Genomic DNA, 26,529 nt, shown 5'->3' on the forward strand with positions numbered 1-26,529 from the left:
TGATATGAATGCAATAATAGTAAACTTTCATCCTATATCTAGAAAAATAGGTAATTTTTTATTTAGATAAATAGTTGGACCTTCAAATTGAAGCTTATTTAATGAACTTTCAAGTGCATTTTACATAAATTAGAAAAGTTATTGTAATAAAAAGTTATTTTAACTTTAAGGTAATACTACCGTTACCACAAGAGTCAAATCCCAAAACCTAACCTTTTTTGATTAACGTAGTAGATTTCCCTATACTAAATCACGTTGGAGAAAGAAAGACAAAGATAAATTTTGAATGTTTTTTATTAATAAATATTCTCATATTCTCGGAAACCATACTGATTGTTTTAAAATTTGTTCTAGATGTTATTTTCTCTCGTTGTCTTAATTTTTATAAGAATCTGAACGTCCAGTTTTGTGAAATAAAATAAAGTCTTTGATTTTCTATAAGGATCAATGGTAAAGGCAAAAATATGTAAATATTAATATCTTTTTTTCAGGACTCGCCAGGCTTCCAAAAATTTTACTGCTTAATTATGATATTATAAAGTACCAATATGCCAAATTTAATTAAATTCTGAATGAAAATTCTAAAACCGGTAGTATTACCATAACCAAAACTAAAATTTAATATTTTGAATTTTCCAATAAATTTTGAATTGATTTTATTTCTAAACTATCCGACCGATTAGGGTAACCTTTAAACTTAACCTCGAGTATAGTTTAAAGAATGAGTATGTTGAGTTTCATGAAAATCCATCAAGAAATTCAAATACGGTAAACTTTTGTGAAAAATAATGCAATAGTAGAATTAATCTCTATAAAATTCACTGAAAACAACACTTTTTTGGATCAATCGAGTGGAGATCAAACGAAAAAGTCTCATCTGGCTGCGAATAATCAAACCAGCAGTAGCAAGAGGATCGAAAAAAGAAATTGTGACATTGGCGATATTTTACACAACACAAAGATTTGTTGCTGGTGGTGTCATAGCTGTTACGAGTCGATGTGACACCAGGTGGGGAGGTGTGCGGGAGCTGTAGCGTTAGCGTTAAGTCATATTATGGATAAAGTTGTAAACTCAAAGTATAGGGTAATCGAGAACGAGATAAAACGAGACTCGATCGTCGTCCTCACACATACAGACCCTAAACCGGGGAGAACACGTAACGCAGCGTTGTTATCTATTAGCTGAGCGTGATAAACGATTCGGTTCCTTCCTACGAAAACTTGCCATGTAAATTCAATACTGTGGGTGTTTTTGGTCGTGCTCTTATTCATGTAACATATATCTATAGAAATTCATCGAATTAGTATCGAGTTAAAAGGGATCCTTTTCAAACAAACTATCAATTGTTTAAGATTATGTACGTATTTTACAGAAATGTGCAATTTAATTGTCTTGAATTTTCATTGAAAATAGTCACTGTTTGGCTGTGAAGTGGCAAAAAAAGGTGATACTTTATAGAATAGTTTTGTTGATAAAAAAAAGTTTTGAACTGGAGATAAAATCAGAGATATTGAAGCCGGTATTTACTTTTTTGTGTTATAAATTCCGAGTGAGAAGCATACAAATAACAGACGGACAATCATATCGGTTTCTCGAGCATGGGAAGAGACTCCAGGTGCTCTAAAAAGATAAGCGCAAACGGGCGATGCATAGACGGCTCTCGCGTCCGGTTGTGCCCGATGCCACTCTGTTCTTCATGTACAACACGCCTATAACTATAATACCGACACAGAGCTCGTGGAGATGAAATGAGGGCATGACGCCGTCTAGTTATTTAGTTGCCTTCGATATTGTATTGTTCTCACGCACATCGACAAAGGTATTCCCGTGTTGTGTGTTCCATTGAGATGAAGGAGGCCATCGAGTCGCCGACTGAGGGTGGTTCTAAAGTCGAGAAATGATGTCGCGGCTTTTAACGGTTCCAATTAATCGACCTGGTTTTAATTCACTTTCAACTTAGAATGCTTTCAACAAAGAAGAAGGCAAAAATCTGATTGTGCATGCTTGTGTTTGGAAGAAAGTAATGCATTTTTATACAATTCCTTTTTAAAAAAAGTTTTGTCGTCATGATTTAAAATTACTCTTTAGCAGGGAGTTTTCACAAAAATTTAAATTTTGTATTCATTTTCATGATGGAATTTTTGAAAAATTTTGGTATTTTTTGACGCTTTAAAAATTCTTTAAAATAACTTTGATAAAAATGAAAGAAAATCTAACAAAATTTTAATCTTGAATAACTTAAAAAAGTAAATTTATCAAAAAATCATCTCAACTTTTTTTTAGATCGTTCAATTTCCTATAAACAAAATATATATCATGTTAGCAGGTAAATTGCTTGTGAGTCAAGTTATAAAGTTTCAAACTTCGAAAATATTTTTTCCCATATTACTTCAATAGTAGAAGGAAAATTTCAATTTGCGATTTCCAAATTCCAATATTAAAGGCTCAATTTTTTAATTTTTTACAAGTTTATAGGAATAATTCACCACAAAAATCAAATTTTGTAATTGCAATTTCTTAGAATTCTTTTAAAACAGATGGCAATCGGTCGACTTGTTACCAGGAGACTTATTGTTGAGCTTTTGTGTAAATTTAATCCATGAAATGTAAGCCACACTATTGGACATGGGTGGACAAAAAATAGTAGCCACTCGGGCAGATTTAGTGCAGCATGTACAATGTACCAAGAGGATATCTACCATCCACATACATTCATCTCTATAGATATATCCCGCACCTCCGTATGTGTATTGTGTATGCAGTAGAGTACAGTCCAGTACGTGAGGACAATACGTTGAATCAATGTTGCCGTGTTCGGATCCTTTGAGCTTGAGCTTGAGCTTCGTGTACATTGGCTCTGATTCACGTGTTGGAAAATAAAAGCAGCGCAGGTGCCAGAAGAAACTCGTGATGATATAAATCTCGTCATTCTGGAAGAAAAGAAGCCAGGCGTTCGGATCTGAAAAATCCTCGGTAACCGGTAGAGTAGAACAGTCTCTGACTAGAGCGAGCAGAGGGATAAATAAAGAAAGCAAGAATGTCAGTTTGCTGAAAAAGAAACGTTAGGGGATTATTACGGTTTTTTTTTCACCCCTTTCTACTACTACTACCCTATCCACCGTCTGGTTAAACCTCATCTTGCTTTCTCTCTCTTTGTTTCTGTCTCTCTCCCTCTCATTCTACCTTTGCGCCCTCTCTTTTGCCTTCGTCTGCTTTCACTTCTTTGTAGACTCGTTTTTCCTCGAGCATTATCCGAACTGTTCGCTTGTACGGTTTTTTTTATTTTAATTTCTTTCTCTTTCAGCCAGATGCTTTTTCTTTTTTTTTTTTTAAAGGCTTTTTTAACAACGACCAGCTAATGGCGAAATTGCAGCGGTTAATTGCCAACTGGTTGTGCCCTTGCCTGTTGGGAAATGATCCGCGTGAAAAATACCGAATACCTATCGTCAGTAGCACAGACTAAAAACATTTAATTATTATTTTTCCTTTACTAGGATTGAAATTTACGATTTTTAAATTTCATTACTATTTTATACGGTTAAACAAAAAAAAACTTGGATTTTTTTTGCTGTGCTCTTTTAATCAGTAAATAAGAAAAGCGAAAATTTTTGCTAATAATATTGACAGAAAAAAATTATTTACTGAAGACGAATAAAAATGAAGGGAAAGAAACAAGAGAATTATAGAATAAAAATATTTAAGGTTTAACGCTATAAATTTGTTGAAGTCGACGGCTCGAGAGATTGGAAAATTGATTCTTATCCCCGTTGGTTTATCAAGGGATACTGAGGTTACACAATAAATAATGTGAATCTCGGTTCAATGCTAAAATATTTATAATTTTATAATTATTATAATTCGAGAAATAATTGGAATTTAATAATGATCTATGAAAAAAATTTTTAATATGATTTGATAACAGAATTTGTGAGAAAAAAATTTTTTTACAAACCCATTGGTTTATTATCCTTATGATAAAAAATTCTCCCAGTGACTATAAAGTGTCACTAAGAGCAGAACTCAAAATACTATAATCCCGTAATTAAAGCATCAGATGATAAGTGTATCAAAATTCGTTAATTAATGACTTATGCCGGCGCTCAAGGAGAATTTTTCATTGCAATGTTAATTGAACGTGCTCGCATGGAATGATATCATGAATATCTCATATTATATAGTCACATCTATAGTCGGTTCAAATATAGGAGTAGGTGTACACAGACGCTCACGGCAACATCAAAAGTACAACTAAGTCATACATACACTCCACACTACAGCCAAGTGTCCTTTTGGGAGATATCACTCCACTGTGAGCTTTTTGATGATGGTGCTCCTATTAGCCGGGACTCCGGGCTTTGAAAACGAGAATGAGCCGACTGTCACCTCGGGGGATTTTCTGCAGATTATTTCCCTTAAATTGTCCTATCTCTACGTGATAAATTACTGCCGATTATTTATAGAATCAAATTACACTCTACAGTCTACAATTATAATTATAACTATAATTACGATCGTAATTTATCGGGAGCGAGAGTAAATCTTTTACAATGCAACCCAATTTTTTTTAAAGAGTGTTATTAAAATTTTCACTTTCGCACAAGTGGAGAAAAAAGCTCGAGAGTCTCTTCTCATTTTCCGCGTAGGTGTCAAAAGATTCGAATCATCAGCGACTCATTTGAACACTAAACTTCTTGATCGGCTGTCGTCGTGAGGCTCAAGACGTCGGGTGTTGTGTAGTATAAAAGATCGAATATTGGAGAAGCGTACGTGTCAATAGAATAAGAAGTACAACTAAACCCATACAGGTAAAATATTAATACGGATGCACCCGACGTAGGTGGTGAAAATGAAAATGCGATACTCAATGTACCATACCCGATGTATATTCGCTTTCACGGATCACTTCCTCCCCCTTGGAGGAGGAAGGAGTTTTACTGCTCCACCAGAGAGAGCTGTATGCTATATATACTACCTGTACCGTGTACACAGTGCAATAGTGCTATGTAGCAGGAGCAGTGTAGGTGCAGCATCAAACCGACAACTACCGTCGAGTATTACCGGTGTACTCGGAATGTACTGTGAGGGAATATTCAATGGGTCGAGCCGAGTAAATATTGGATGAGTCGGCGACGAGGTCGTGGGTATCGAGTGTCGTGAAATTTCACACCAGCGAACCCTCTGTGAGTGCTAGTATAGATGTATCTAGCCTAGCTATACCTTCTCATCTAGATCCAGCTCCAGCTCCAGCTTGATCTCCATCTCCAAGCCGTCTACCAGCTCAACACTCCTATACCCGTTACCCGGACACATATAACTATTCCGCGAGATAGCTTTTGGATTAACTTACTTTTTCACTCTTAATATCCAAAGCTAATCTTCTTACTTCTCCATCAACTTTTACCACATTTTCTTTTCGTTACTGCCAAATAATTATTTTTAAACCGTTTTATTTATTAGATAGGAGGAAAATTAGTTTCTTTTTAAGTCTCGGGGATAAGAAGATTAAATTTGAATTAGGAATAAGTCTTTTAATTTTTTTAATTTTATTAGGTGATTAATAATGACTATTTTTTAATTTTACTTAGATAAATAAATTAAAAAAATTTTTTAACCTCTCTCTAAAAGAGTTACTGTCAATTTTTTACCGCAGTTTATTTATTTAAAAATTTCTTACAATTATCCGTCTATTAATTTCGTAATTAATTAATTATAGAAAATGTCAAAGATTTATAAAAAAAATTTTTAAAGACAATAATTTGTTAAATTTTGATAAAAAAATTTTTAAATTTTTATCCGTCCTTTGCTAGAGTATTAATAAGCACTATTAGCCTTAATAATTAAATTTTTTCTTAAAATGAAACAATTGAGATTCAGTTTCATGTAATATAAAACTATTATCTTAATTACATTATTCTCTTGTGTCAACTCGTCCTCTAGTAATCCGAGCGACATTATTTTCCAGTACGAAGTACAGCCAGGAAAGTTATTTCTGGAAGTATATTTGACGACGCCGTTAGTACGGAAAAAACAATTTTACTCTTTGCGCAACCATATCACTGGAAAACAAATAAACAAGAAAAAAAAAACAATTCTAAATAAAAAATAAAATTTGAAAGCTTTTTGGAAATGACACATTTTATTTGGTAAATGCTGATAGTACTGCAACTGATGTTACCAGTGTTGACATTAATTGATAGATCCATTGATGGCTCAAATATCCATCATACCTATGTTATTTTTTTTGTCCTTCCATTTATTTTATTATCACCATTCCTATCTTTATTTTAACGTTAAAATAAAATAAAAAAAAACACACATCTCACGTATTTTTATAACAAACATTATTTGGGAATGTTTGAAAAGAGAGCGAAGTTAAAATAATTACTAGTGTGAGAAGTACACGCGGCAGTAGTATATAAAATTGACGGGCGACCACGGGCACATTCGTGCGCCGTGGGATTTTTAAATTTGATTTACTTCTCTCATGGTACTCGTAGATCCTACCACTCTCGCTGGTTATCTTTTCTCCTTTATTTTTCCATTTCTGTCTCGCTTCCTCGCGATGATTCGAGTAGCGGCGAACATACCTCCCCCTTCCACCCGGGTACCATTTTCCGTCTCGATAATGCACTGTTTTTGCGATCATAAATCTTTATATATCCTAACTTTCATATCCAAATGTATTTTTATACCATTTCGTATCAATAAACATTATCCTTCTGTCAGTTGAATCATTAATAAATAGATTTTTATGAGACCTCTATTAACTTCGCTTACATTTTATTACGTACACCGTTGTTATTTGTACTTGGACAAGGCCATCTATTATAGTAGTGAATTAAATCCAAATATTGTGTCAATTTAAAGTACAACATCTATTCTGGCTGACGTTGCGAGCTTCCTTATTCTTGGTAGATATAATTATTATTATTATATTATATATTATATAGATATCTCACCCTTAGTTCAATAAAAAGTTTGAGTGAAAGAAACATTGATCGAGTGAAATACGTGATAGCGTTCAAGATTAGCAGTTTTATAAAGTTTAATATAAAAATATAATATCAATTTCAAGTTTTAAGTACTATGTACAGAGATTGATAATAGTTTGAAGCGAAATTAGTTACTATATTAAAAAAAGCAAGTTTTTTTTACTTCTAAATTGCAGAACCAAAAGCTCAAATTAGAGTTGATCAATCATTTCGATCATAAAGATCAAAATTTTAGAAAAATGATGGTTTTAAAGAATGATAAGCTTAAATCCAAAATTTTTATTACCCTCAAACATCTTTAATTATGCGGAGACTACAATGTTGAGCGTGCATCAACATAAGAGATAAATAAATGTAACTTGCATGACTGCATATGACCCAATTTCCTGTATAACCAACCCAAAAATGAATTCCATATTTTTTATCGTAGGACATCATAACTCAGAGCAAAACACACACATCAACAATGTATGCCTGGTTACTTGTTTGTACTTGCTGACAAATATCATCCTATGTTACACACCCCCTGCCAAAATATACACTAAACTTGACCCTGTTGTTTTGGTCATCATAGCCAGAGGTTGTTCCTCTTGTTCATATACAAAACTATGATTACCCAGGCTCAATATACACTAACAACATTAATGACATTATGTTTACAAGAATAATAGTTCAATCAGCTACACGCAACACGATTAGCAAACTTGAGCTTTGTTACTGCTTATAAACGGCAAACATTTATCACTTAGTTAATGTTCAGTAAATTGGGTACTTAGCTGCCAATAAAACGTAAAATATTTCATTTTTTGGCCCCTCGGTCCCGGTTCCAAAAAGAGGGCTAATTAATAAAAGCCTCCCTCAACGAAAGCTCCACGGGTTCGCTCTGAGGAGGCGTAGTAGACAATAATTTATTTTTAATTTAGTATCAATAGTATGTAGCCTGTCAGAGAGTAATCTAACAAGTTTTATCCCTTGAAAATGCCAGATAAAACCCTTATCTACGTCGTATTTCGGGAATAGCCTGCCAAATAACCTATAGTTGAGCATTTCACCCCTCGGCGTCTTTGTCTTCTGTTCACTGGCAGCGTGATCCTGTCACGTTAGGGTGTTAGCTCAAATTTCTATTACATCTCAGTAAATTTCCGGTTTATACAAGCTCGGCATTACGTCAGCATTTAATCAATATTACATTATATTAATACAAATAAATAATAAGTGATACATAATAAATAATAAAAATAAAACTCATACCAATAACATTAATAATAATGATGATGGTAATAACAATAATAATGGTAATAATGATAAAGGGATAGAGGCAGCAAGAGAGCGTCAGATGCGCGTATAATGTATACAGAAGGACAGCGGAAAACGGTATTGTGGTTAAACACGGTAACGTTTACCCTGCTAACCAACCACCCTTGTGTGTACCGTCAGAGGACATGAAGCTTCCTGCTCTTTTATAACTGATCGATCGCGAATTCACATCACCAGCCAACCCAACACCAGCCCAAGCAGCATCGCCATTACCCTCACCAGATACTGAAGAGTATCAACCATGTGTACATTGAACCAACTTTATTTTTGGTTTCATCTTTCGCTTTGACTTCTCTTCTTTTGATATTTTCTCCCATTGTCAAACGGGCTTCTAGTCGTTCTTGTTGATATTATTATTATTGTTGTTATTGCTGTCATTGTTGTTGTCGTTGATGCTGTAAGGGTGTAGTTGTAAGGTACATTCATTCGCAGTGAGACAAAGGAATTTCTAGCTTAGCAATTTCACGTATTTCCGACCTTATTCGTCAACCTAATTAACCAAGTCTCGAGCACCGCAAATGAAAATTACTCTGTTGAGTTAACTAGAGATTGTTGTACATTACACATAAATAGTACGTAGTGATTGTAATTGCGGTGATGTGAGAAACCAAGAAGGATATAATAAGATTCATATGATAATTGTCTAATTGAATTAGGAAGCGCTTCAATCATTTATAAGCTGACGTTGAATTGTCTCAGTCTCTTCAACTTTGGAGCGATTTTGGAAGATCATCATCGAGTATAAATATCCTATCCTGGTGGCCTGGAGGATGTGTGTGTTTTATTATACACGTCGCGTGGATTCTTTTATCTTGTCATTGTGAGATCAATTTAAAGCTTCCAAGTAACTTGCCGTGCCGTGCCGTCGAGGAAAGATAGATAGATGTGTATAATAGGAGTGAGAGCGTGGATTTAACTCGGCACCCTATCGACTTTAAGGTGGAGGATGTGTGTGTCGAGAGTTTTGTTGCCAGAGGAATAAAGAGAATATACGGGATGGGACGTACTGCATGTATAACGGAGATGAAGAGAATATACAGCGCTGAGTCTCGGTATACAGACTAAGACTTGGAAGGAGTCATCCACGCAACATAATTTTCCGTCTTATTCACTTTATTCTCATTCTTAAACTCTTCTTCCCGCTTACTTGCTTGCTTACTATTTTTCTTTTCGCGCGTTGAATCTATTCGCTTACTTGGTACTTGATGTCGCGAGTGAGAGAACGAACCCGTTGCGATGCTTAGAAAAATTTGAAATTCATGAACTTTAGCAGTGTTGACTCCATGACGTCGGAATTGCCAGGGGGATACGCGCTTTTTAAAGCTTTCGATCTTGTTTGTCTTCCCATACTGCTATATATAATGTATGTTGTGTGTCGGGATGGATTTCGGGCTGGGATAGAATGGGGTCGATGAATTTTATAACAGTAAACAACGGTAGGCTGAGTGACGAGGCGACTCACTTCGAGAACTTGAGAAATATCGAAAATAAATATTTACTGTTTAAGTAACAAAATATATATATATGTATGTGGGTAAGTGTGTGCTTCCATAAAACCAAACTTTAGCTATTCCAAGTTGGTGAAAGAGTTTATGGAAATTTTTCATAGGTGGTACCAGGGTTTGCTAAGTATTGATCGTTTAGTAACAAATTTTGGAATTGAATCATAGTACACTTGCTATTGAGGTCGTTACTTTGAAACTTTTTTTTTTTTTTTTGTTTTTTTCCCTACAACTTAAGTTGTATCCGTTTGACATTTCGTGTGCATTAAAAGAGAGAAGTAATTAGAGCGCAAAAGGCTCAACGTGAAATATTTATGCCTTTCCGTGTATATGCTTAGAGTTATTTTTTTTTTTTTTTTTTGTGGCCGAAATAATTTACAAGCCTTAGTCTTATTCCGGTTTAAATTACTTAAAAAAAAAAGCACTGGGAGTATTGTAGTGTATTGTACATAAACTTTTAAGCAAGATAGTAAAATACCGATTAACTACGTTCACTTGACTTGATACGTGTCTTTTTGAAAATTCAGTTGTAGGAAGTTTACCAAAGTCTTGAGGAGTTGAAGGGCTTGTTGAAGAGACGAGACGAGAAGAGAAGATGAAAAAAAAGTTTTTAAAAAAGTGGGAGATAAAATAAATATAAAACAACAGAATGGATGACGTTAAAGAGGCACGAGAGATGAGAAAATAATGACAGAAGAAGAACAACTAAAGAACCGTGTTCAAGGAGCCAGCCATGACGACACAAGTCGTTCGGAGTACATAAACTTGCATTTACTTGTAGTAAAGAAAAGTTTTGTCCGCTGGATGGATAAACATTGTTTTTATCCAACATGCGTATACGTAAATGCTCTTTTTACTTTTCGACTGTTTTCAATTGCAAAACTTTGTCAATTGTACACAGAGTTTTCAGCTCACTGAAACATACATACTGTTTTCATAATAAATCACACAAATGTCTCAAACTTTTTCCATATCAATCTATACAACGAAATACATTGTAAAATTAATAAATAACTAAAAAAAAAAACGTTTGAATTTACATAAAATTATTCTTTAAAATATTCAATATTTTTTTTTTTTAATATTGATGATCAATTTTTCCGATCTGAAATGTTTAATTTTAATTGACGTATTCAGCCCAATTAAGATACAGATTACATAACCATTTTTGGCTAAAGCAAAGCTTTATTTCCCATGTAATCCAAAACTAGTGCGCTATGATTGGTTGTCTTCATTATTCGGTGATGGCAGTGCTATGGAAAACGCGGTGCAGCGACTACTGTAAAACCGTTCTCATGTACGGATCGTTCGCATCGTAATAACGAGGATTCATTAATGAAGAACCTTGCCATTAGATACTCACAGACCATAATTATTCTGTATAATAATATCCTCATTAGTAAGTACAAAGTGTCGGAAATATGTAATATGTTACAACCGGAGAAGCAAGTAGATGAAATGTTCAACTTCAATATCAAACATCAAACATCCACACGGAGAAAAAAGTATTGCTATTGTAGCGATTCAGTGGATCGTGAACGTAGTATTGTGATTAGCTCAAAATAGTATTGTCATTTTCACAATATTATAACCTGATATACTCAATACTTCGGATTCTTATATTCACTTGCCGTGGTATGTGAATATGTCAAAACGTATTGTGATCGTTTTGAAAAAGAAACGTTTCCTTACTACGACGAAACGGATCGTGATTATCACGATCCACGACGCCTTCAGCGCCACCACGCATAACCAAGCCTGAAACTTACGAGTGGATTTGTTTACAATTTTGGTGATGAAATAGTGATAATTACATAAATTAGTGAATTAATAATAATAGCGGTATAGATGATTGGGTTGTTGATAAATTACTCGAGTGAAATCTTGAAAAACTTGTGTCGTTTTTTTTCATGATTTGATCTCATACTGTTTTATACAAAAATATGTTATTGTATAAAATATGTACAGTAATAAAGGAGTAAAAATTCCATTAAAAAATTTTTTTCTTATGATAAAAATACTTGCCTCTTTTAAATGATTACTTCGATAATACAAATTTCTAAACAAATAATAATAATATTTGTAAAAATAAAAAAAAAAGTCATATGAGATCAATTCCAACAGTACTGCTGTAAGTCATTATTTAAACATTCTTAAACTTAACCCAATTCTTGACTGTCATAATCTACACAAAACCTTTTAACTAATCAAGCTGCAAAAGGAATTTGTATTTATGTTAATAACAATAACTTACCAAAAAAATAATAATCTGCAATAACATATAATTAATATTTAATTCAAGACAACTTATCATCTATAAACCATAGCAATATAGACATTCGATATCCGAATCCATGTGGATCGTGATAATCACGATCCACTAGATTGGGCTTATGCGCATCTAAAGTATAGTCATGCGGGGATCGTGATCATCACTATACTGTATCGTGATAATAGCAATATTTTTTTCTCCGTGCAGCTGATGTTTTTAAAGTTATAATGAAGATATAAATTGAATACTACCATTAAGATATCTTCTTAAAGTTCTGTTTTACCTGGGAAGACAAACTTTATGTTTTGAAACATGAAAATAAAGAAAAATAAGAAAACTAAACTAAACAGTTTAAATGAAATTAGTTAAAAGAAGAAGTCGTCAAGGAGAGTGGTACAACAGCTGGAGATAGTAACACAGTACACTTTTGTGGTTAAGCTTTATCAGGTTCATCAACTCTTTGAATATTTCCAGGTCGTTGAAAGACCGTGCTCGCTGGTATAATCCATTAAGACAAAGTAAGCGAGTGGAGGTCCTTGTTGTCGTTTTCAAGTGGTAAAGTTGGTGCTTTACTCCTTGAGAGCCAACAAGACGAAAGCGAATAGAGCGAGCCTTGTGCTGCTTCTGCAGCTACTTTTGGTCGAAAAGACTTTGCTGAAGTAAGAAGCTACTGGAGACCCGCTCGTAACCAGTGAAGGCAGTACGGAGTTGTTCTTCTTCGTGACTTGGTTGGACTTCTCTTTGGCTGCTGAAATGTTGTTGGATGTTGTGGTCGCGGTGAAAAGATTACTCTATCGCGGCAGTCTTCGTTTTGCTCTTTCAGGTTCGTTTCGCAAGCTAACCAACCAACGAACTTATTGAGTTTCCATTGAACGCTTTTCCACTTCTCTAAGTACACCTCGAATGGGAATAGAAAGTTCTTGTGTATTTTCGCACGAGTGACCAGTACTACTTTTCATCCATTATCCAGCATTGCCCGGCTGTGTAAAGCTATAACCGCTGGCTCCTGTATTATTTATTTCTTGTGGATCTATGTATTATTAACTCATGTCTCCCGGCTTGAAAATCTTCTTTACTTTTCTTTAGCTTCTACCCGGAGCACACAACTCTCCTTCCTCTTTTCTCCTACCGTCTCTTTAACTTGAGGTCTCTTAAAGTTCTCTAAAGTATAGAGTTTGGACAAACCCTGGCCCTTCAAGATCGCTGATGTTCTACGGGAATAAAATTCGCATTTCAGTGTAAACCCAACTTCTTATTTTTTCATGCGTGCAAGCTTTCCAAGACCGTCACAATGACCTTTTATTTATTTACTTTAAAAAACGCTTCACTCTTTTGAAACATAAATGCCTAAAATTAACATATAACCAAAAATCAATAAAACGGTAAAATGTTTGAAGGTAAAAAGCTCTAAATTGTTTGAAGATTTCAGAGCAACATTTGTTAAAATTATAATTTGAAAAATATAAAATGAGGTGAATTAACGCTGTCGAGAGAAAAAGTACTTGGTTACATTTTAATTTAACCTACACACAATTTTAAATTCACCGCACCGTATTAATTAAAGTTGTAATACTTGAAATAATTAGTAAAAAAAGCTAACCGGCGAAAAAAAAAGGAAATAAATTCACTTATTTGATAATAATTTATTGTTGGGGAAAATCCGAGAAATTATCATAAAAGATTTAGTGGTATATAAAGGAGTCTCGTAAAAGGATTGGAAAGAGCTTGTGCACCTAATCGTTTTCTAGTATATCAACCGAGCATGTAAAAAGTATCGGGCAAAGCTCGGCAACGACAACATTCGGTTTCACGTTGGATTTCTTTTGCATCTCAAATGGCCGCTTTGCTATCTCGAGAAGAAGGATACTGCCCCGGCTATCCGATAGAGAGTCCATTCCTGGCTACGTCTTGCTTCTTTTTCATAGGCTATCTGCTTATCTAACTATATTTTCATTATTATTATTATTTTTATAACTGAATCCAGATCTAAATGTATACTTATATACATAATATGTTTCGTTTTATTCAGATCTCTTTATATTGGCATAATGCCCCGAATCCCTCACATTACCTTTGATCTCTCATTCCGTCTTGGACGTATTAGAGAATAATGTTTTTCTACTACTGAATCCGTCGGTCGTCTGTTAAAAGTATACTTTGAATTATTAATTAAATCTTTTACTGAGACAGAAATATAAATTTTTTTTCATACATTTCTCTCAGAGTTATTAAAGCTTATCTTGTACTTCAATTTTCCCCTCCGCCAAACAGCATTAGCGATTTTTACGATAAACTCCCATTGAGGTCATCTCGTCCGGGTGAAAATTTTTGCTCTATTTTGTCTCTGCAGACAGTCTCGATTCAGAAAATTTTAATATCGTCCTCAACTACTGAAACTTTCCAGACTAGACTCTTTCTCTATTTCCAGTTAAATTATTGATATAAATATAATATTGAATGTGTTAACGTTTGAATAAATTTTCGACCTACCTCAAGTGTCAGATAAATGATATTGGAGATATGTTTGATGGAGCCATAAACAAAACTTTATAAACTCCTTCCATAAACTATTTTTGCAGTGGATGTCGCTGTTGAGTTGAATATTTTTCCATTTACAAATTGATTGCCACTAAACACAATATTTATTGTTATATCTTTCTACAGTTCAATATTTTTCTTAAAATACATACAAAAAAAAATTCACTGGAGCGTATTCTTTTCAACAAATACAAATTCTAGTAAAGATTAATTTACCAGTTTAATTATAATTGACTTCTAATTTTTTTAAATAAACTTTTAATAACTTCATACTTTAAAGCCAAAATCACTTCAAACGATTTCAATATTGAATGGAAATATTTTTCACTTTGCCTTTGACATTTTGGTAAAAGCTCTAATAAAATTAATAGTATATTACACTATCAGGGTAGAAAGTTTGAGATTTCTGCACTGCGCGCCATGATGCCCGAGGCGTAGCCGAGGGCATCACGGCGCGCAGTTTAGAGCTCTCAAACTTCTGCCCGTGTAGTGTATACTATTTTTCTTTATAGCCGGTCGAAAGTACGTAAAATATTTCATGTACTGTATCGAAAAAAAAATTGATGCCTGCCCCCGACATTTGCGGCACGAGCGAAGCGAGTGCTGCTGGTCGGAGGGGGGGGGGGGGAAGCATCAAATAAAAAAAAATTAATGTAAAATCAAATAAAAAATAGTTAAAAAAAATTTTTTTTTTTTTATTTTTAGATTAAATAAAACTGAAATTTCTTGAATTCAACAAACATAATAAAGATTATTCTCGGTTAAAAATATAAAAAACGAGCATATTATCTGAAAATTAACAATAATTAATAAAAATCAAATTAAATTGTTACTGCGTACATTTTTCTAAATAATTCATTAATTAAATAAAGTTGATTCATTTTACACACGTCACTGTCAAACTGAATCTCAGTACAGTACAACCTGGTTATAAAGTTACATCGGATGATCTACTCACTCTTACGACAGTTATATTTTTATCTATATATGAAATATTTCATGTAAGTAGAAGAAAGAAAGAAATATAACCAAGTTGTATTATACCATCAATCGTAAATGATCAGCGTAAACAAAACATAGTTAGTAACAAATGACTAATGTCAGTCGCGGTAGCGAAAGCATTTGCTCCCGCTGTTATAGAAGGCGAATGTGTAGCTTAATCAATGCACGAATCTTTAACTTTCTGCCGCAAAATAGGTGCAAAATATGCGTACTTTTGACCGATGTACAAAGAAAAAGAATTTTTTTATTGTTTCATCAAAAATCAATTTTTCTTTTATGAAAATAATTTTACTTTTTTTTTTTATTGAAAGATACGAAAATTCTCCAATTTGCTAAAAAAATTTATTACTACAATAAATATATTAACGATTGATTTTGATGTTTATATTAATCGAAAAATTTCAACGCCTATTTGCATGCATTTAAAAAAAAATTTGTACTTGAATAACTATTGAATTTTTATTATACCGTCGCAATTGTGTGTTTCAGAGAGGAAGTGATGAACTCTTGTCTCAAAGTGGTGCCGTCAATAATGGTGCATCGATGAGTCCTCAACCTCATCATGCGACTGACAACAACAATGATGCGAAAAAGGTAAGTGATGTCAAAGAAATGAATTTCCATTTTTATTTGTCATCATCATCATGATCATCATGATATTTATTTATTAAACATCATTTACTTAACAACAAAGACTTTCGGCAAAAATATATTTAATATATAATGCTTTAGACAAGGAGTTAGCCAGTTTAAAAGTTGACTCGGAGGTTGTCTCGTTAATCACTTGTTAGAACAGATACACGACCGCTCAGGAATAACCGAAACCGCGTGTCCCAGGAGCTTTCTTCTCGTGACCAGACTCGAAACTCCCAAACCACTAAGCGACTTCAACGCCGTGAGACTTAAACTACTAACTAAAACTTATTCCCTGTCTCTGGGCTTTAACCTGCACTCGCCCGAAGCGCCTTGAGTCAGTTGATTCCATAAAACTTACAGGAATCGAATAAATGTCATTTAATAGATACGAATTATTAATAATTCTTCCATTAGTTTCTATCTATATCTACGCAAAAAATAAATACCGATCCGAAAAAGACCAAGACCGACAAAGATGGAGCACGAAACTAAAATAAATGTTACATTTTGTATGGAAACATCTGTTAAACAGTAATGGAGAAGATATACGGGAAGTTAAGTCAAATATGTTTTAAATTGCTCACTCTTAGTACAGACATCAGTCCAGAAAGCTTTGGATCGATTTTACCCGAGCAACATTACGTGAAATATTTCATGGCTGTCTCTTATTTTACAACTCCCTGCAAATCATTTTCCGCTGCCAGTTACTTATTTCGTCATTTTTATGTCATCCATTTTGAGCGGTTATTTAATTATTAACACTATCGGAGATAACGTGCAGTCACAGCTATAGATTTTCAGACATTCTCAAAGAATTATTCAATATTTTCTCGATAGACTTGAAGGCAACATCAAACCATTGAAGCGAGTTATAGGTCTTGATATCAATAATCTGCTTTATAAATTTTGTCTAAAACCATCGAGCAGTTTTTCAAATATTTAGATCACTTTTTTTGACAAGAGTAAATTTGGGTAACTTTTATGGCAGTTTTTCCTTCTAATTAGAGAAAAAACTCAAAAAATTCAAAAGCACAGTCATGATCATGAGTGATAAATTTTTGACCGAAAAAAAATCTAACAAAGTTGTTGAGATAAAAAGTTTATAAAAGTAAAGAACGAAATAATATTTTGATTTTTGCTGAGAAAGTGATCGTCATTCACCAGCGATTTTGCTGTTCTCAAGACTGCTCCCCAACCACACCTAGCTGACCATTAATTCTTGGGGTCTACGGTTAAGCACCGGAGTTGAATAACGATCATTGGAAAAACTCCAAAGCCCAAGCTTGTCATTTGCCATACAACCGACTGGGATATATCGTCGGTTGATCCAACTGGCCAATCTTTTTTGTTTGATATATATTTATATAGTTAACTTATAATAATCTTAAAATAATCATAAATACTAGAGAAAAAAAAAATGAATAAAAAATGAAAATTGTATTTGGTATTAATAATTAAAATGAAATAAAATAAAAAATGTAAAAGTGCAAGACAGGCATTTTTCAATAATCCGAAGAAGCGGTGAAGAGATCGAAGTAAATGTAGTGAAGCTGATTATAGGTGATCAAATGATTAAGCTTACCCACGGATGAATGGGCTTTGTTGAGTTTTCAAATTCAAAGAGATTAGACGTTCATCTCTTTTCTCAAACCGTAAAGGAGGCCAACCGGGATGGAAAGCTAGGAAGGAAGGAGGGGGGATGTCTTTCTCATCCCTCTTCTTCTTCTGTTCCTACTCCTGGCTTCCCATTATCCGGATTAGTGGCCGCCGATAGAGAATACCAAGTGGCTACGATAGTCGGTGAGCATTCATACGACATCGACAATAGGATACTGCTAGCCTACTCACGTTTTTTTTGACTTAAATCTTGTTGGATCCGATCGATTTTACTCGGAAATTTAGTACTTCCGTGGACATAAAATTAAATCTATAGCAATACCCCATTGAGGCTCAAGAAACATATAAAAGAGAAAGAACTGAGGGTTAAAGGAAATTTTTATTTTATAATAAATAATAAATTTTATCATGTCTTTATCATTTTAGATAAAGAATAAAATGTTATTGATTTAGTATCTAAAGATGTTCACCAATAAATAAAATGTTAAATGTTAATTGTTGATAAATCAGATAAATGAAATGCTCTTAGATCTTGATTAGGTTGCCTTAAATAGGAGGTTGAGTGTAAAGTACTTTGAGGATTTCTGTTGGATTTTCTGGTTTGATAATAAATGAAACTAAAGGCCAGCAAATTGGGTTATAAAAGAAAAACCAATAAAGTAATAGATGTCGCGAAATAGACACGACCCGATTTATTCCCATAAGCCAATTATACTGGTATCGATTTTATCGTTGAATAAAGAAGTAACTAAAAAGAATCAACGCGGACAACTCAATTATTCAGTAGACGTAAATGATCTATCAGATATCAGATATCAGCTATCGGCAAGCTACGGTCAACATTTAACTCCAGTCTCCATCTATTTAAAGAACAAAATAGTCAATGAAAAGATAAAATTTCATTAAACGGTTCTTTCTGTTTTTAATCTCTAGCGTAGGAGCCGAGCAGAGCTGAGGTTTTATTTCAAATTTAATTTACAATCCTCCTGGTAACTGGTAACTACCTATTACAACTTTCTGCTCTCAATATTGAGTTGTAATTAATCGTAAAACTTAATTTACGGAATTTACAGTTTAATGATTTTGTTTCTAGTTGTTATACTGGATCACCTTTACTCCCACGCATATATATCTATATAACTGACATACAAACAAAAATTCATCCAATCCCAATAAGTTCTATTAAAGTTATCCCGAAGTTTAGCCAAACGATAAAAAACGAGGGCAACAATGTGAACGCAAATATGATTTTGATTGATTACAAACACATTCTACTGTATCCGACGTATCAATATACATTTTTTTACTTTAACAGTTTGTTTCTCAACAAACAGCTAGTCAGCTTATCCATTTAGCGATGCAGTTGCTATAAAAATGATTTATTAACTTTTCCCCAAATATTTCACCGATTCCGATATCATGCCGCGCTAAAATACACGTCCCGCGCAGTATACTCTATCTCTGATGTACACACCCCGGCGAATAGAACTTTGTATACTTGTCTCACACCCTAACCCGTGACCCCTAATAAAAAACAAACTAAAGTAACATAAACTAAAACTAAAACTCAAATATCATTTTTAAGCAAAATCAATATCCACCCACGTCAGATCAGTTTCAATATAATTGAAAAATCGTGACTCCCGAAACATGTCACCAAACAGTTGACTGGTTGGTCAATCAATTATGTGTAATGTCACATACGTTAGGGTCATTGCTAATCTATTAATATATTTCATAGAGCTGAAAAAATGAAAAAACTGTCGTTCCAGGCCTTGCTCCTCGTCCTGGAAAGGATAAAGAGTGTCGTACTAAAAATACAGTCAGTGTAATGTATGAAGCTCGACGGTTATTGATGAAGCACAAGCCTCAGTGTACTTTCCAGACTGGTGTACCCACATGACATGGGAAAATGCCAAGCAAACTCGGTATCGTTTGTACGTCCAGGTGTGAGTACGTGAAACTCACTCTAACTCCATCATCTCCAATATATATATGATCATAAATAGAGTTAGGAATGGTGCGTATGTGAACACACGTGTGGCTTGGGTGATTAATTGCGCGGTCTTATCTGTCAGTGTATCACTTTCAAGCTCAACTACAGAAAATCCCCAGCAAGTTTATGTAATTCTCTTCAGCAGTGCTTACACTACCGTACATTGTAATGTATTATCTAGAGTAGTATAAACTGGCTCAATAACAACCGACATCAGATTATCAATGTCAGATAGAGATAGGGTTCATTTTGTCATTCAAACTTCCATTTTAAATGTATCCGTTATGGCTGCTGGTACAATTGTCCAATTATCTGTCGCTAGAATGTTACACGCACAGTTATAGTGATTATTTATATTATCTCGAGGCCGGTGCCTGAGAGGATGATTGTTCGCCGAGCTTTTATAGTTCTCGCTTATATTTTGGAATGGCACTAGTTAATGTCTTCAAATCCTGCCGTTAGAGGACGTCCATCTTGAAGATCCAGATCGAAGATTTGGATACAGTTTGTTGGTCGTAAATTTTGAATTTGGTTTTATTGTGTTTGAATAATTTGACGTTGGTTGCTTCAAGAGGTTGGATGATGGAAATGGCGGACAAGAGCAAGTATAATGCAAGATGGAAGAAGACAAAGAGTTGAAAGAAATGAAGAAAAAGTACTGGAAGAAAATGAGAAAAGATAAAATAATTTTATTCATGAACAATACTATTATATGAGAGATCCGACAATTACTGTGGTAAAGAATTAAATAGCCGGAGGTGGAATAAAATAGACGAAAAAATAATACAATATTTTAGTTCTGGAACGGTGTAACTTAAAAGAGGTAATTCGATATCGTACTTTTTTCTTAGCTTTCTTATTTATTTTTCGAATTGTAATTACATTTTGTCGGTTGGTTTTTTTTTAATTTCGTTTGAACGCAACGTTAAATGTCGCATTTATTATAAAAGTTTAATGAAAGTTTGTTGCATGCAGACCGGACAGCTGTCTGGAGGAATATAATAAAAATAACTTTTGGTGAATAATAACAAAGGTGGGTTAGGTATTTCATGATAGAACACTATTAGATTAGCCGAACTGGCGGTTTGAGAAAATGGTAAATATTAATTGAATAAATGGATTTGTCGATGTTGGGGTGGCAGCGTATTATGTACAGCCAACGGGAACTAGAACAGGGACAGGACGGCAAAAGAATAGAAGAACGGGCTTACTGGTCATGGTTTACTGGGCCAGCGTGAAGTGAACTGCAATAGAGGCTGTTATTGGTGGTGGTTCGGATCCTGGTACTGGTGTTGCCGGACTAGAACGTCGAGCTCGGTAATGCATATTGACATTTTCCCGATAATTCGAGCAGCACCCCGGTGCTAGAGAAGCAAGATACAGCTAAAGCAGAGTAGCGGTTGGTATACCGCCGGGCTACCATCACGCCTATCTGGCTCCTATCCACCTCGGGATAAAGACCCTGCTGACGAGGACGACAATCGCCGGATGATAGAACAAGAGGGTTCAAAAAAGTCTTGTTCTTTCCTCCTCAGGACAACCTGACACACTTTGCTTATCCGTGGGATTTGCTACGATAAAGATGAATCAACTGTTTACTTTCCCTTTGATACATGACATCGAATTTATATTTTTGATATATAATGTTATTTTTATCTCACCGGTATTTTTTTCGATTAAATATTTATCAAATCAAAAGTTTTGAAGGTTAAATTTTTATTAATTCTCAGTTTTTACTGATGAATTGACCAGTCAATTGTTAACAATTTATTTTCCAATTGGCCTTTCCGAGCGTTTATCTCTCGATAGGAATTCCATCCAATTTACAGAAAAAAAATCCATAAAATTTTAACTGCAGATTGATGTTTTTTTATTCATACCTTTATTTGGATTTTTTTTTATCGTAAATTTGATTTTTAAATTGTACCCAAACCACTACATTCATTTTATTAATGATGAATTTTTTTTTCAGCTGGTATTTTTAAAAGTTATATTTTCTATAAAGAATTTCACGAAAAATTAGCGGTATTTTTAAGCTCCATGTTCACAATATGTTATACCAGAACTTTTATAGTGGTTCGTGAATTTTCGAATAAAAAGAACATAGATGGATGGAGGATAATGACGATTGGAAACCGGTTAGCAAATAATTTATTATTCACGTTAATTAATATTGAAATAGACGATACGGCTGTTGATAAATAATCGACTCACTTAACTATTGTATAAATACGCTGGAGAATATTCAAGCTCTCATTTATATTATATTTTCAATTTAACATCTTTTTGTTCCACTTCCATTTCATCAATTTTATAATAATAAATTTTATATTTGGTTGATTTTGCTTTTGCTTTTAATTATACCTTTTTTTTACGTTTTGTCAACAACCATCGGCAGAATATGTGAAACAAGATTACACACCCGCGCGTTATTTGACCACCTATGACCAATCGTAAAAATCTATATAAATATTATTTTGTTTGTTTTAGTTTTTTTATCAACGATTTTTAGTTTTATTTTTTTTTATTATTTATTTACTTTCATTTCTGTGTCATAGTTTTTATTTTGAACACCGCCGCATACCCCCAAGGGTACGGAGACCAATTAACCGAATGGTTTTCGTTTCGTTACCGTCCGTTCTTTTGATTGTTTATGGCCCGAAAATTGAATGACCGTTCGCTCGGTCCGAGTGCTCCGAAAAAAAAAAAAAAACATATTTTAAAAATATATACTTGTGCTGAGAAACAAATGCATTCACATTCACATTTTCTATCTCTATACTTTTTTCAGATGTTTATTTTTACTATTCCAATGCCATACTTTTATAAAAATTTTTCCTATTTTATTTCTATCAATGCTTTCGGCGTTCTCCACGTACATCTATAGATAACTACCGACTGTAAAAAAAAAAAAAAAAAAAAAATATTCCGAGTATCAATCAAAAGATAAATGTAGAAAATATCACGAGTGATAGTTGCATTGAAAAAAATTTTTATTTACCTTTTTATATTTTTATTTTACTACACGTGTGAGAAAAAAAATCTTCTCCAAGCTGACATAGTACAGAATAGTCACTCTGAACTCGTACACTCTGCACACACATCCTATTCCATCCATCGGCCCGGTACTCGACCATTTCCCCGTAATCGATTTTCCACGAATTGCCTCCATTATGAGCAATTATCGACAGGGATGAAAAGGGTTGAATTCACGTGGTAGTATGCGTTGCGTACAACTAGATGGAATAGTCGTAGTAGATGTAGACTATAGACGAAGAGACAGATAGGGAGAGTTAGGGACCACAATCACGGATTGGAGGAAGTACTTCGTGATTGCCATGCCAAAAGTGAGAGTGACAGAGTACCATAAAAGCTCAACTAAAAATATCTCTCTGTCTATTGATCTACATCAACATCCACGTCTAGAAAGTACATCTCAATCTCAATCCCTTCTACCCATTGAATTTGATTTATCCGACACATACTCACCGAGTAAATTAATCCCGGGTAAATTCCAAACACTTTAATCCCAGAGAACTAAATAAAATAATTAATTACTTTTTTTATTCTGAAGAAATTAAGATTATGTTTGAAAAAAAATTCATTAAACAAAACAAGAATAGAAGACCTGTTGAGTCTTGTTGCAAGAAGTTGTTTATTTTTTGGGGTTTTTATCCGAGTTTGTCTGGAGAAAAATCAGCGCGATAGAAGCAGCAAAAAGCAGAAACAGGATCTGGCTCAGAAAACAAATAGCCGACTGGAAAAAAGGTAAATTATGCGATGAACAAAAACAAGAATCGATGGGTTAGGTTAGGTATAGCACAGTAATAGACTCCGTCGAACAGAACAGAACAGAAGAGTTGATATGCCAGACTATAACTCACCACTTATCAGATTTTGTCGGGATGTAGTTTACATCCCCCGAGATTAAACTCTTGATGAGTCGTTGAGAATACAGTGAAAACCTCGAGTCGAGAAAAACTATTTCAAGACTGTATCCTTGAGCGGTGCTTTTACAAAAATAAAAATTTATAAATAAAAAAAAAATGAAGGAGGAAAAGGAAAGAACAGGAAGAAATAAATAAAAAAAAAATACGATACGATACATAGAAGAGTTCCTCAAGTATGAGGGATGAGGGGAGTCGACTAGATTGAGGCGTGATTGAAAACTTTGCCTAAGGCACCAAGAGTCGATTGAAATATATAGTCCGCCTAAAAGAAATGTATTTGCATAAAAATTTTTTTATTCTATACCATTATTGGATCACCAAAATTGCATTTTAATAAATAATGGATAACTTTACATTTTTATTTAGTTTTCGTCTTTCTATTCTTATTTTCATGGTTATTTATTCATTTTTGTTTTATGTTCAACAGGCCAAGCTGGACAAGAGCCACAACGGAAAGCCCTCAAGGGTGATCCACATACGGAACATCGCCAGCGAGGTCTCAGAGTCCGAGATCATTAATTTAGGAATGCCCTTTGGCAGAGTGACCAACGTCCTTGTTCTCAAGGGAAAGAATCAGGTAAATCTTTTGATTCAATCAATAATTATAGCTTCTATCTCTTATTTGGTCTTTTGAAAATCTTTGACAACGCGACGAGAATATAATGTGTTTGCACGAGTAGTCAGTATTGTGATGCTTCGCCAGAAACAATCGAATCATTCGACCACACGGCAATCGAATGACCAACCACCGTTTACCCATTATCTCGGTAAGCTTCGGTTCGCTTTGGGGACCTGCTGCGGTTTGAAAAGGAAGAGAGAATTCGCGACAAAGGCGACCACAATATCGACACCAATAATCGCTACGCGAGATCCTTCCTCCCAAAGTCTATTTCAGAGTGGTAATTGTCCTGATAGTCAATCCTCCATTCTTCGTATATATGTTATCATCGCTTTTAGTTTCGTTCTTAGTTACCGATTTACCGAAATCCTCGATAACATTCCATTTATTTTTAGTCAGCATTCGGACAGTTTATTCTGCACCAAAAATTTACTTTTCGATAAAAAAATATCGGATGTCAATTAAATAAACCCGTTTGAGGGTTTTTAACTTTAAAATGATTCGGTATAAATACGCGGATTTACATGATCTGAATGGTATTCTACCAATTTCGTTGAGTTTTATGTGTAACTTTACAAATTCGTCAATATCTATGAATGCAGACTTTTTTTTATGAAAAGATTGGGTTGAGGGATGTGTATTTTTGGTATTGGATGTTTCTATTGCATACTGGCTATTAAATTTTTTGAATGGATACTCAAATTTGCTGACGTTTGAATTTAATCAATTATAGAAAAATATTGGAAAATGTGAATTTTATTTGCATAAAATCTCTTCAATTTTCACGAATCATTGTTCAAAAATAGAACTTGAATCAGTAGACATTTGAAAATTTTTATAATTTTTTTTTCCAGGTAAATTTTTATGAAAAAAATTTATCTTGTAAAAATTTTAAAGAACTATTAACTAAATTTTTGGAAAATATTTTTTACTACAAATTTATTTAATAAATGAATTAAAAAAAAAAAGTTGTCAATGTCTACTAATTTATTACTTATTTATTGTTTTTAATAATTATTTTTGACAGTAATAAAAATTCAAAGCCTTTAAATTTCCATCAAAACTTAACTATAATTAATAATCATGATATCACTTAACAGCCCATGAAATTAATAATTGAACAATGATGATTAAAACTAACAAACATTATGGTTTTAATTTAGCAAATTGAATTCTTTTTTATTTCGATACACATTGTTTATTTATTTATTTATTTATCCCGAAGCTTCAATTAATATAGCTCCCATCAAAATATGTATACAAACATCCACATACAAATATATATAAATGTATGAGTATAAAATTCAAAAGACAATACACCCTCTAAATAATTGAACGAATGCTTTTAACATGAAAACATTTGTTAATTGATCCCTCACACAGAGCAGCAAACACGTAGCCTCACATACGGGTAGTGTAATTTGTTGGAAAATTTAACGAATGAATGCGACCACTGGAGTAATTTAATTTTTGCTGCGGTGCACGGTGCATTATTTCCTGCATCGGTGTTTATATTTTTCCTCCCAGCGTCGTTATCGCGTATTGCCATGTAATTACTTGTTAATTATTAACTATCCGAGCGTTATTAATGGTATATTGAATATAAAAATCTAATTAATTGCAGGCATACCTGACATATTACAAATGCTTGTTTATGAAATTTTTTTCATTTCAATATCACTTGTTAAACATACATTGAAATCATAATAATAATAATTATATAATATATTTACCAACGATATTAGCAATTATCATTATTATAATTATAAATATTAATTTGAATCGTCCATTATCGCGTCATCAATTAAATTATTATTAATATGATATAATGCGACTGATTATTATTGTTGAAATTTTTTTATTCGAGATTTATATATATAATGAATGATAATGATAAAATAATATTTTTTACTCATCAGTCCACTCGTGTTGGCGTGATATCGAGCACACGTAATATTCTCAACAGTGTCAATAAACAGCATTAATATATTCGTATAGGATCGAATCGCGAATAAGCCTGGGTTTTGTTTATGCTGGCCTGGATTAAAATAATGCACCGATGCCCGCTATTCACCGCATTGAGCCAG

The 26,529-nt window shown here is 33.6% G+C and overlaps 1 protein-coding gene across 11 annotated transcripts in view; it reads left to right on the plus strand.

Moving 5' to 3' along the window:
• The window catches only part of LOC123261664 (polypyrimidine tract-binding protein 1), a 172,677-nt gene that overhangs the window by 99,624 nt on the left and 46,524 nt on the right, over window positions 1–26,529 (plus strand). For all 11 annotated transcript variants that reach the window (XM_044723370.1, XM_044723368.1, XM_044723375.1 and 8 more), the window contains 2 exons: window positions 16,114–16,218; window positions 24,251–24,400. In XM_044723370.1, the coding sequence (XP_044579305.1) occupies window positions 16,114–16,218; window positions 24,251–24,400 (255 nt within the window). The remainder of the gene's footprint in view (window positions 1–16,113; window positions 16,219–24,250; window positions 24,401–26,529) is intronic.

Source organism: Cotesia glomerata, linkage group LG3 (genome assembly GCF_020080835.1).
Source record: "Cotesia glomerata isolate CgM1 linkage group LG3, MPM_Cglom_v2.3, whole genome shotgun sequence".
Taxonomy (NCBI): domain Eukaryota; kingdom Metazoa; phylum Arthropoda; class Insecta; order Hymenoptera; family Braconidae; genus Cotesia; species Cotesia glomerata.